Source organism: Gopherus flavomarginatus, chromosome 16 (assembly GCF_025201925.1).
Source record: "Gopherus flavomarginatus isolate rGopFla2 chromosome 16, rGopFla2.mat.asm, whole genome shotgun sequence".
NCBI lineage: Eukaryota > Metazoa > Chordata > Testudines > Testudinidae > Gopherus > Gopherus flavomarginatus.
In genome coordinates, this window is record NC_066632.1 from 4,658,708 (window position 1) to 4,671,305 (window position 12,598).

General features: G+C 50.5%; 1 protein-coding gene across 1 annotated transcript in view; it reads right to left on the reverse strand.

The window, feature by feature from the left end:
- The window catches only part of LOC127035326 (complement C3-like), a 190,556-nt gene that overhangs the window by 124,371 nt on the left and 53,587 nt on the right, over positions 1-12,598 (reverse strand). The window contains exons 37-40 of the mRNA XM_050925059.1: positions 10,766-10,852; positions 10,142-10,225; positions 9,088-9,223; positions 7,411-7,619 (exon numbers count right to left, since the gene is read on the reverse strand). Coding sequence (XP_050781016.1) covers positions 7,478-7,619; positions 9,088-9,223; positions 10,142-10,225; positions 10,766-10,852 — 449 coding nt within the window. The 3' untranslated portion in view covers positions 7,411-7,477. The remainder of the gene's footprint in view (positions 1-7,410; positions 7,620-9,087; positions 9,224-10,141; positions 10,226-10,765; positions 10,853-12,598) is intronic.

The following is a 12,598-nucleotide window of genomic DNA, read 5'->3' on the forward strand; positions in this document are numbered from 1 at the left end:
GCTACACTGAAAGGTACAAGGCGCTTCCCCCACTCACCCTCCCATTCCTGAATCCACGTCCGCTCTGGCGTTGCCAGTTTCCGTCAACCCCGCACAATCCTTGATTTCTTCACTCTTTATCCAGGATTGATGGGAAATAGAGGAATTTTTACTCTCAAATGTATTCAGAGATTTCTCCAAATCTGAGGTTCATCGCTTTGGTGAGGAGGATTCTGGGAACCTGTGAGCAGATGGCACTCCCAGCCTGTCCAAACACATTACACACGGCCAATTTCACTCTCTTCCTGGAAGTTGGCTTCATTAGCAAACTAATAACCATATACACCTCTACTCCAATATAATGTGACCTGATATAACACAAATGTGGATATAATGTGGTAAAGCAGCACTCTGGAGGACGGGACTACGCACTCCAGCAGATCATCGCGTCAGCGTGTCTGGCTCCGACACACTGCTCTGAGTGGTGTGTTAAGGTTGCTGGTCCGGGTCCAAGGGCTTGGATAAGGGGGAGATGGTCTTGCGGGGGGTCAGGGGACAGGGAGCAGGGGGGGTTGGATGGTTCGGAGATTCTGGGTGCGGGGCTGTCAGGGGATGGGAAACAGGGGCATTGGATAGGGTGTGGGAGTTCTGGGGGTGATTAGGGGCAGGGGTCTGTGAAGGGGGTAGTCAGGGGACAAGGAATCGGGGGGGTTGGATGGGTTGGGGGTTCTGAGGGATCAGTCAGGGGGTGGGAAGTAGGTGGGGATTGGACGGGGGCCGGGCCAGGCTGTTTGACGAGGCCAAAGCAAGTTCAATATAACACAATTTCACCTATAACGCAGTAAGATTTTTTGGCTCCTGAGGACAGCGTTATATCAGGGTAGAGGTGTACCAGGCTTCCCAGGGCAGTTTCCTTTCCCCAGGGATGGCTGTTTCTCAGGTTCCCTGGAAGGATCGCTGTGTCCTGGGGCGCGATCATAATGGGCTCTGCAGATGCTGAGCCCTTGTGAAACTCAGGCCTTCGTAGCTCACACTGGGCACCCCCCAAAATGGAGGCATTCAGAATTAAAGGCTGCTTTTGCTATTTTGGTTCTGAGCATCTTGGCTAATATCACACAGCAAGCCCTTGACAGGAAGAGAACCAGGTGTCCTGCCCCGTCCCCTTCTTCTCTAACCATTAAACCATAATCCTATAGCGAGGAGTAGAACCAAGAGCCCCAACCACTCAATCCTCTTCTTTAACCCATAGATCACAGTCCCCTCTTTAAGCTAGAGTAGAACCCAGAAGTCCTGACTCCCAGCTCCCTTCTCTAACCATTAGATAACGCTCCCCTCCCTCAGCTGGGAACAGACCACAGGCCAGTTCTACCCACTCAATCCCACTCTCCCTCCCGCCCTGGAAATAGAACCCAGGAGTCCTGACTCCTTAGTTTTGTGTCTTAACAACAAGATCGACTTTCTTCCCCTTCCTTGATGTAAAAGGTAAACAAGACTTTATGGCACATACAGGTTTCTCTTGGTAAGTATGATCTCTGTGGATTGTACAGAGCACAATTGTCGCACTCTGCCTCTGTGCCAGCATCTCTAATCCCTGATGCTGCTCCCTTCTCTTCACTGCATTGCCAGGGAACAGACAGAACGTGCAGGTTGTTCGGGCGGGGGTTCGTTTGCCTGAATGTCATTAAAAGGTTCATTCCCCCCCCCAAGTGTCTGAAAGTCATTCCAGAATGGGGGGAGGGTGTTCCAGACCTCCCAACAGCCCTTGGGCTCATGGGACTGTCCCACTGTGACACCCCCCCAAGTCCCCTGCCCTGGTTGGAGTGAACATTTTCTGCATTCTTGGTCACCCAGAGGGGAGGGTCTAAAGGGGCCATTTGCCTTGGGCCCCCAGTTTGAGGGGTCCCTCAAAGTCTGTGGCACTGTGACTTGGTGCACGGGTTTGCAATGCTGCTCAGGTTTGGCTTGCCCACCCCTCTGATGCCACCTAAGGAGGGGTGGGTGAACCAAATGTGAGTGGCGTTGTGAGCCCGGGTGCTAGGCTGCAGCGCCACTCACATTTGGCCCGTCCACCTCTGTCCGAACAGGGCAAGCTGGGAGCCTGCAGTTTTTAAGCGCCCAACTTGACGCGCTTTCATGGCCTGATTTTTAGAAGGGTGGTGCTCTAAAACCCAAGATCCCTTATAAAGTTGCTGAGTCACTGTAGAAAAGTCTGGTCTTTGGACACCAAGCATTCAAAAGAAGAGTCAGACCCCCAAAATCACAGGATTGGTTGGACACTCACATGATTTTTATAAAAACAACAAACTGGGGGTTCTTTTTATTTATCTTTGGGTTTCTGGGCCTTTTAGGGTCCTCCTCAGGCCGCGTTTTCAAGCTTTCATCCCCAATCAGCAGTGCTAGAAACTTCCATTATGTCAACAAAAGCCGAGATCCTCACACATTCGTAGGACTCGGGAAAGCCAGCAGTTCAAGGGAAACACCAAATCTTGCCAAACTTGCAATCAAATCATGAGAGTTGGCAACACTGGTCACATGCTCTCAGTTTTGACTCTGCATGTGGGATTGGGCTTGTGGGTGGCTGGCCTGTGAAGGGCTAGAGGCCTGGGGCCAGTCAACCCTAATTACTAAGGTGGCTCACCTGAGCAGGGGTCAGCTGATTTCCCTATCAAGAGCTTAGAGCAGCAGGAATGTGGAGAGGGGGGAATTTCTAGGGAGTTGGAGCCTTTTATTCTATTTAATGTTAATCCTACTTCAGTGGGATCAGCTCTGTCGGCTACAATCTCAAGTTCAACAGAGTTATCTCTGTTTGTTCTGGATCTAGAGTTCATAGGAACACGTTAAACCATAGATAAATAACACCGACAATTACAAGAGCGTCTGTCTTTTAGTAGTTATATTAACATTACCAACAAAGTTATAAATGTCACAGCATATACAATTCCTAGAGATAAGTACCATGTACCAGTTATACCTACTGACATACTCACATCCTTCTAGATAGTGTTAGAGTCTGTTGACCTGCTTATGGATGGATCAATACAGATGTGGTTCCTTCGGGAGTTTCCCATAGGAAGCTCAATTTTGCTGCTCTGGGCACCCTTCTTCTGTGAGTCTGTCTATACCTACCTCTGTGCATGTACCTGGAAGTGTCACCCCGCTCTTTCTGCCTGGTCTGTGTCCCCTGGAAACACAAGGGACTGTTATCTCAGAGGGGAGCCACGATAACTCCGAATGTGGAAAGTGTTGTCGGTGTCGGCACAGAAACACGCCCGTTTCTCAAAAGAGCAGGTTCGCCCTCTGCGGTGGCCTGGTGCAGATCTCCTCCCCTCTCCCCTGGCGTGGGGCACAATAAATCGAACTGACAAGAGAGAAGGTTTGGAACAAAGAGGTAAACGTCTGAGGGGAGAGAATTACACAGTCGCCAAGGGGTAAATGTAAATGACTCAGAGCTAAATAACAAACCCGCCCAGTGACACAGCAGCTCTGCCCTGCCAGCGTGAGGCTCAGGCCCAAGAATGAAACTAAACCCTCCTGGCATTCAGGAAATCTGACCCCAGCGTGAAAACCCCCGTTGCTTTCTCCCCCCATTCCCAGCACTGGCGTGGCGGGGTGATGTCCAGGACCTCGACTCCGCCGGTAATTGAAACCCTTGGAGGAGGAGCACTGGGGAGTCCCTCGCTGGACGTCAGGGCAGACGACGCAGACCAGGAACCTGCTGGGTGGGGACGTTCCCCAGGCGCAGGACAGGTGAGAGGGTAACGTGTCGTCTTCCTTCCCTTTCACTCCGGGCACGAATGGTGATCTTCCCTGACGCACGAGTGCCACGGAGCCCCGAAACCGCACACACGGCCGCTGTGATGGACGGTCCCATCAGCCTGTGACCCCAAATCTTCTACAGAATCTACAATGGGAAAACACGGTACGATCCGCAGAAAGGCGGGAAACAGGCTGAGGTGATGGAACCTTGGGGATCGCCCACTGGCGGGAAAAACCCGTTCAGCCCAGTTTTATCCAGACCGAGCTGACAGTGAACAGAAGGTCACAAGATGGAGTCACAAGATGACAGTTTTCAGACTCCATCTTGGATTGTCACAGTGTCCTTAAAATCACCGATCATTGGGTTTGATACCCACACACAATTTAATAAACCATGTGTAATGAACCAGGGAACAATACAACAGTTCATACTCCACAGGACCCTGAATTCTATAGGCTGTGTAGATTCTCATTAACATTGGCATACCACCTTTATCTTGTGGTTAAGGCACGTGTTAGAGACAATATCTGCTACACCATTTTATTCTTTAAATTTAAGACCTTATACTTTCACAATATTACCAAATTCTTGCAGACCTCATTCTACAGGTTCTTGCATTTCAGCTTGTCTTACTCATGTCTACTACACAGTTCCTCTAAATACTGGTCAATCTTATATTTTTATAATCCTACAAATCAACTCCGGTGAACTTCATTGGCTACAGAGACTAGCACAGAAACTGCAGGGTGTGAGTAGACTCCAGTGGAGCCAGCTGGGACTTGGGGAGTGGGACAACAGGCAGGAAAAGTCTGGGGGTGACCTGATAAAGAGGTGAGCTTGGATGACTTGAGGAAGGACTGGCAAACTTTATTCTGAAATATTTGTTAATTTAATAAACCCAGACCTGAGATGGGCTGTGAAAGGGCTTGTGAGTTAGTGCAGAAACCCCTCAAAAGGGGGAAACTGATGCAAGGGGCTGCCTGCTGGACTGGCTTGAGGCCATGAGGGGGTGCGTGGGAGGAGGCTGCCCCACAACGGGGCTGTTGCAGTGGGACAGTTCTAGGCACTGAATGTTTGCAAGGCGGAAAGAAAGTGACCAGAGTTTGGTGTCACCGGGCTGGGATACAGCACCAGCTGCCCCTAATTTGCCCCTGAAATTGACAAGAAATTCAAAACCAAAGCTGAAGCTGAGGTTAACAGCCCTAATACTCAGGCTCTGAACCTGCAAACACTCACGTGCTTAACTTTCCAACTCTGACCCGTCCCTCCCCCAGGGTTATGTTAGTCCCTGCCCTGGAGAGCATCTCTTTGTTATAGGGTGCACAGCACCTATAGCCAGGTGCCTCCCATTTTTGATTGGGGCCTGTAGGTGCTCCTGTGATACACACAATAAATAAGCAGACTGTAAGATCTCTAGGGCAGGGATTTTTTGTTTTTTGTCTGTGCAGCGCCTAGCACAGTGAAGGGAGGCAGCTCCTATGCGCCACTGTAATATACCTAATATATAATCTGAATTTGCAGATTGCTACAATGTGATGGTAGCTTCTCCAGTTGCAAAAAAAAGAAAGAGGCTACATTGTAGCCCCTTTCTTGCCTGTGAACGTAACTAAAACAGCTCTGACAAACAGGCTAGACATAAAAATACAGACACAAAGAATGATAAAGAAACTCAAAACATATAGGCCAAAAAAAATTATAAAACACAAGAGATGCAAATTGCCTGATTTATTTGTATAATCAAAGCAGGAGACAAAGGTCACCTGGGTTCTGCTGCTGAGTGTGGAAGGTATGTCCATGTACATGGGAAGTCTATTGGTTGAAACAGGGAACTAGGGGTCTGGACTCCTGGGTTCTATACTCAGAACAGCGAGAGAATATTGCCCAGCATTTAGAGCAGAGAACCCAGGCGTCCTAGTTCCTCGCCTGATTCTCAGAACAGCTTGGGAATATTTTCCAGAGTTTAGAGCACAATGGCCAGGAGTCTGGACTCCTGGGTTCTATCACCCCTAATTCTATCACTGCGCTGTTGTGGGTGAGTCACGTGAGCATTCTGTGCCTCAGTTTACTCACCTGGGAAAAGAGTATAATCCTTCCCTCTTAGTGGAGCTTTATAGCTGTGAAGTTGTTTCATTCTTGTTGTTACTCCAAGAATTTATTTGGTGTTTAGCCCTGTGGTATCTGGGCATGGCACAAAGATTAACTGCAGACGTTTCAAATCTCAATAAGAGATCAGAGCCCTTCATCCCCTCCCACTGTATGAGCTGACTAGGAAACAGGGGTTGAATCAGATGTGAAAGGACTGTACTCTTGCTTCATCTGAAAGGGACAGGAACATATAGGGGACAAACTCCAGATAAATCCCTGTGGATAGCTCTGGGAAGGAAGCTGGCAGCTTTTTACCGACTGTAAAAATAGCTGTTTAGAACAGGAAGTGAAAATGAATTCCGTATGCAAAAGGAACTGCAGGGGGAAGTGAGGGAGATAAAATTGTATCAAAGTGGACACTGGAGTAAACATCCGGACTCTTGTCATAGTGGCACAGTGTCTGTAAATACTACAGCACTGCCCGGCCCTCTGATTTTGGCCTTCTTGCTCAAGCCTGACGTCCTTAGCAGCACAGCGCCCCCTCGAGGAGAACACCTGCTATTGAGTCACCTCCCCTGCTTCCTAGCACCATGCTGGGACAGTGGGGTCAGCGCTGACTGCAAGGAACACCCACTACTGAGTGGGGCTGCAAATGGGGGCAGAGCAGATGTTGGAGCAGTGTGGGGCTGGGTCGTGCTCCCTTTAGGCCCCAGGTGGTGGGTGGGGCTGGGTGGTGCTCTCTGCCATGCGCCTCTCCCCATCGAATGTTCCTCCACACACTCCTAGGAGGGGTTGTCCCGCAGTTTGGGGGACCACTGCTCTAATGAGCCTTTAACACAGTAGTTCTCAACCTGTGGGGTAAAGCATAGATGGTAGCGCGGATCAGCCATATGTTCTTGACAGGTTCCATGAGTGCAGAGTTAATCAGGAGAGCAATCTGGGCACGGACGTGTGGAGTACGTCCAGGAGAGACGTCCTCTAAGGTGATCTGGAGCATATCAGCAATTCGTTTGAAGAGACCCTGGAAGTTCCTGCAATCATCCCCAGCAATGGGTGGAGGGGCATAACATTCTCCTCTGGCAAGAAGGAGTTACAGGTAGCAGGAGCTGCCTCCTGATCTAAGATTATTTCCGCCTCCTCAGAATTCTGTTTGGCAGGGGCATCTGGTGGTGCTGTGGATTTTGGTGGAGAGGGTCTGTTGACCTCCACGGTGCCAGCCGGGACAGGGCTGAGAAATGGGACTGTCCTGGCCAAAACGGGTTGTGTGGTCACTCTAGGCACACTTAGGTATAGAAGATTTGCACCCAAATATCCATCCATTCGTATCTAGCCACCCATTCATGCTTGTCCATCCTAATCTAATTTAAGGTGTTTCTCATGCATCCATGATCCTAGTAGCTGGTTACTTATAAAGCTATATTGCAGACCATGTAAAGATTGGTAAAAAGTCACACAGCAGGCCAGGGTAAGAAATCAGCCTTTTATATATATATAGAAACAATAAGAAGAAAAGAGAGCAAAACCCCAAAGAGGACAGGGTTAGTGGCGAGTGTCAGCAGCATTGGGGCTCTGAGTGAAGATGTCTCCACCTGAGTGTGATGTTCCATCTCAGCTCATACTGTTCCATTGGGGCTGCTGGGAAAACTGGGTCCAAGTTTAGGTTGGGCAGCCAAACATAGTCATGGCTTCAGAGAACTCAAGGAATTCTTGGCAGAGTTTCTGGAAGTCTGGCTCCTGGCATTCGTCCTCGTTGGGCCACTTCTCGATCCAGGTGTCCTTGCCAATGATATAGGATAACCTGGGACGGACAGGCAGAAAGGTGAGCAATGAAGCACAAAGTGTGTTCAGTTTGTTCGCTCAGTTCCTCAAGGGCAGCCGGGTTTGCCTAAGGGCATGGGCAGTGGGTATGGCAGGCCAGAGGAGGCTGAGTGTCCTCAAACAGCCAGGCATGGCCACACTCATGCTCTGCCCTGAGCTCCCTCCTGCTTCCTGCTGTGTCCCCCTGGTCACAGCCCATGCAGGCTGCTCCTCTTCTCCAAGGGGGCTGGGGCTAGGGCTAGGGCTAGCACAGGCTGGCCTGCAGCTCGGGACGTGAGGCGGTTGGGTTCCTCCGGTGCTGGGGCCTCCCAGCATTGGGGCTTCCTGGTGCTCCGGGGCTTGTGGTGCTTGAGGGCTGGGGCCGCAGCACACAATGCTCCTGGGCAGGGGGCACTGGGGCTGCAGCACCTAGTGCTCCGGGGCTGGGGATGCTGGGGCTGCGGCACCCAAGGCTTCAGCACTGGGGGCACTCAGGTTGGCCGGCCAGAGTGGCCTGGGGCTGGGGTAGGGGGGCTGGCAGCCACGGTGGCAGGCTTGGGGCTCCAGCAGGAGGGAGGGATAGCTCGGTGGTTTGAGCATTGGCCTGAAAAACCCAAGGTTGTGAATTTAATCCTTGAGGTGGCCACTTAGGGATCTGGGGCAAAAATCTGTTTTGGGATTGGTCTTGCTTTGAGCAGTGGATTGGACTAGATGACCTCCTGAGGTCCCTTCCAACCCTGATACTCCATGATTCTATGAGGGGCAGAGGATGGGCAGGGCTGGGGTCTAGCCTCCCCAAACAGGTGGCTCACACTCCACCTATGCCTAAGGGCCACATCTGACTTGCAGAGAAACAGTGGGTTGCCTCCCCTCTCATAGGTCCAGAGAGACTACAGATCCCAGCATGCAATGTTCCTTATACAGCATGAGGATGGAATTTCAGCTTCTGTGAGCCGCATCTTTGTTGCTGAAGCTCATTTTTAGGTGCAGTTTATACCCTAATTAATTATATTTCTACCCAATTTAAACTTGAGTGATTTAAGAACAATTGTGGCTGGATGCAGGGACCATGAAATTGCACTGTCAATGTGATTTGCGCTGGTGAAATAGTTGGGTAGCCCCTGTGAGGAATGGTGGTCCAGGGTCAGACTATGAGGCGAACCTGGATTCAATTCCAGAAACTTCCTTTTGGTACTTTGGAGAGGTCACCTAAGGCCAGTAAGTGGAATTTAGGTGCCTCAGCACCTTTGAGGACCTAGACCTTAGGCTGTCTGTGCCTCAGTTTACCCATCTGTTAAATGAGGATATTAACACTGCCGTGCCTCCCGTAGTGAGAATAAATACATTCGATATTGTGAGGTTCTCAGTACAGTAATGGGGGCCTGATAGGTACCTAAAATTGATAACGTAATTAGTTAAGGGCGTGTCTGCTTGAAACTAACACAGGGTAACCACAGGAGGCTACTTACTCAGCTTTCCTGGGCCACAAGTCGGTGTTGAGTCCCCAGATCAAGTAGTCTTTGTTAAGCTCCAGCCTCAGAGACTCCCTGCATTTTATGTGGCTGATGAATTGGCGGGTTTTTCCTTGTGGATTTTCATCAGTCCCTGGGAATGGGGGACAGGATGAAAAAAGATGCCACACATAAGAGCAGAGTGAGGAGGAGATAATACGGGGTGGAGACGGATGAAGACGAAAGGAACAGAGAATAGGAGACTTCTAGGTGTTCTCTTGAGGTTTCAGTACAAATTCAGCCCCAGTGTGACTGCTATGATAACCAATCACTGATGCTCCAGCAGTCATTAGAGACAGGAAGGACCTTCTTGTGGTTGTGGCACTGGGCTGGGCGTCAAGAGTTCAGGCCGCAGCTCTTGTTTCTGTCACAGACTCCTGGTGTGACCTTGCACAAGTCACTCGATCTCCCTGTGACTCAATAAATCCACCCAGTGTGGATTTAGATTGTAACTTGTCAAGGCAGGAGTTGTATCTGGGTATGTCCAGTGCTTAGCACAAGGGGCCCCTAATCTCAGGTAATACAAATAATTAGAACAGTCATATCAGCTCCCAGTGAGTGAAGCTGCTTTGAGCTCAGTTAGATCCCTGCTTCCTTTGCCTTTATATTGATTTATAAAAGTCAGCATTGAGGAAGAGAGACTCCACCTCTCCATAGCAGCTTGGGCCAAAGGGCCACCAAGTCTGGGATCTTGAATCTCACAATGGCCAATGCCAATTGCTTCAGAGGAAGGTTGAAAAACCCCTTAATGAGACTGGTCAATTGTGCCAGGCTGAACACAGTGAGAGGTTCCCCTGTTATTTTGTCTGCCACTTCGTGGCTTGGCTGCCTAGGTGGGTTGAGCAAATTCTTTCTTGTCCCCTTGTAGTGATAAGTTAATGCCCTGGAGCATGAGTCTAGATTAGCCTTGCTTTAGCACTTCCTCTGGCTAAGAGAAATAGTTCTTATGCTAGTGTTTATCCCAAAGCTATTCAAAGAAATTGCACCCTGATTGTAGAAGGGGAGCTCTTACCTGCTTTAATGATATCCAGAATTTTCATGGTGTAGTAGTCAGAACCACCCACTTCTTCACTTCTAACAAGCCTGGTTTTATACACTTAAATAAAAGGAAGACATACACAACACCAGTTGAAGGTCTGCAGTATTTTTCTGTAGAGAATTCACTGTGTAACTGACTCCCCAAACTGGCTGTGAGAAGGATGGTGCATGGTGAGGGCAATAACTGGAGACTGGGGTTCATTTCCCTGCTCCACCACAGACTTGCTGCGTGACCTTGGGCAAGTCACTTAGTTGCTCCATGCCTCAGTTTCCCCTTTTGTACCATGGGGATAATAGCACTGCCTCACAGGAGGTTGTGAGGATAAACACAGTAAAGATTGTGAAGTGCTCAGATACTAGGGAAATGGGGGGCAGATAAATAATTAGGGCTAGACTGAATCTTAAACAGTCATCTGATCTTGTTCATTTCTGGGAGTTTAAGGCCCCAAAATCTCATCAGATTTCTGCCCCAGCCGATCCACACCTGACCCCTGAATCAGGCTCAAAGGCAAACTTTACAATCCAAATCGAATTCCGAACCCTTTCTCTGCGCTCTCCTCATGGAAAAAGACTCAGCAGATCCAAATCACAGATTTACCATAATCCACTCCAGGCTGACAGGCTTCCTCCATTCGCTTGTTCAGGGTGATGGGACCCTCTATTTTCTGCTGCATGAAGCAGTTTTCTATGGGGAAGGAAGATGGGTGGAGAATCACCAAGGGAGATCGTAGTTTCAGCTCTGTTATTAGTGACCCACAGGTGCCCACCTATTTGAATCCTGGGTGAGCCGCGCTAACCCACACAGTGACAGGCCCACCTTCTCCGACAAGGGAGTGACCATGAAGCCAACCACCCATCATGTAATGGGGTGTAGGCGCCGATGCCGTGGGCGCTCTGGGGCTCAAGCACCCATGGAAAAAAAATATGGGGTGCTCAGCACCTACCAGCCACAGCTGTTTGGCAGCTGGCAGGAGGCATTTGGCGGAGAGCAGGTGGCTGGTGCCTCGGGGGAGGGGCAGGAAGTGGCAGAGCAAGGGTGGGGTCTCGGGGAAAGGGGCGGAGTGGGGTGGAGCACCCACCAGGAAAAATAAAAGTCAGTGTCTGGGTTATGGGACACAGTAAAAGAAGAAACAAGGGATGGAGGGGTAGGTTGCAGGGCCCAAATGAGGCGATCCTGAGCAGACAGACTCAGACAGCTCTGCAAAGGAATCAGTAGATGTTGCTCAGAGGAACTCTGCCTGGATGTATGAAATAACCAAGGACCATAAATAGGCCTGGCAATCCCAGCTAACTTTCCTCTCTGCACTGATGGATCTCTGCCTGGGTCAGCGCCAGGAGGAGCCTGGTCACAGGACTTAGTGGAGCCGCAGATGGGGAATCAAAGGTGATGGGAAGGACAGATCCGGAGACTGAGCACCTCTCTGTATGCCTGGCAGACAGCAGGGCTACAGCAAGTTCCCCACTGAACAATGGCCCCATCAATGGGTCTCCACCCTCTTCTAGAGGATCCCTTCCTAAGAGTCAGGGGGGCGTAGAGCCTCCATGGCTCATTCAATACTTGGCCTCTGTGCTGAAACTGACAGCAGGAGGGCTGAGAGGTGCCACCTTTAGGTATCCTGGAATGAGAGAACCCAGATATTTTAAAGAAGGGCCAGACTTCATGTCACCACCCCGCACCCCCAGGCTGGATTCCAACCATTGAAACAGGTGGTATGTTTCCAATGAAGTTTCAGAACTAGGTGGGAGTATCCCCATTGGAATGGCTGGAAACCCAGCAACTCCTGCATCGCAGACTGCCCTGCTTCAATGTGTGCAGCCCCACTCCATGGATCAGCTGACTTGACCCAGTCACCAAGGCCCTGATGGACAGAGAGGAGGAACTGAAGTCTCCAATACCTGCTCCCTCCCGGTCACCTGGCTGGCTAGAGAAATTCTGCTTCTACATCCTGCTACCGGCTCTCCTGCGATTGGCAGGTGCGGTTGCCACTGGAGAAGGGAGGGAGTGACCACGGGTGAGGGTAGGTGGTCCGGGAGAGTGGAAACCCTCTGTGAATGCAGGGGAGGAGGGATAGGAGAGGGAGTGAAGGAAGATATTGAGACTTTGCAGGGGTGAGGGGCTTCAGGCTGGAAAGGTGGGTCCCAGGGGCTCCTACCTCCTCCAAGGCCCATTCCAGCCCCTCTGCGTTCTGCTCCCTGGCCCAATCCCAGACCCTTCAATCTCTTCTGGGTCCTCTCTTGCCTCCCCTCCCCAGGCATGCATGAGTTTATGTGGGAGTGCATCCCCCACATATTTCCACAGAGAATGCCCTCACACAGACCCTGGTCCTACCATTCCTGTATGTGGTGGTGTGTAGCAGGGACACAGCCGGCCAAGAGTCAGAGCTCCAGGCTGGGGGACAAACCCAGAGACCATCCTGCCTGTGGCTGCTGT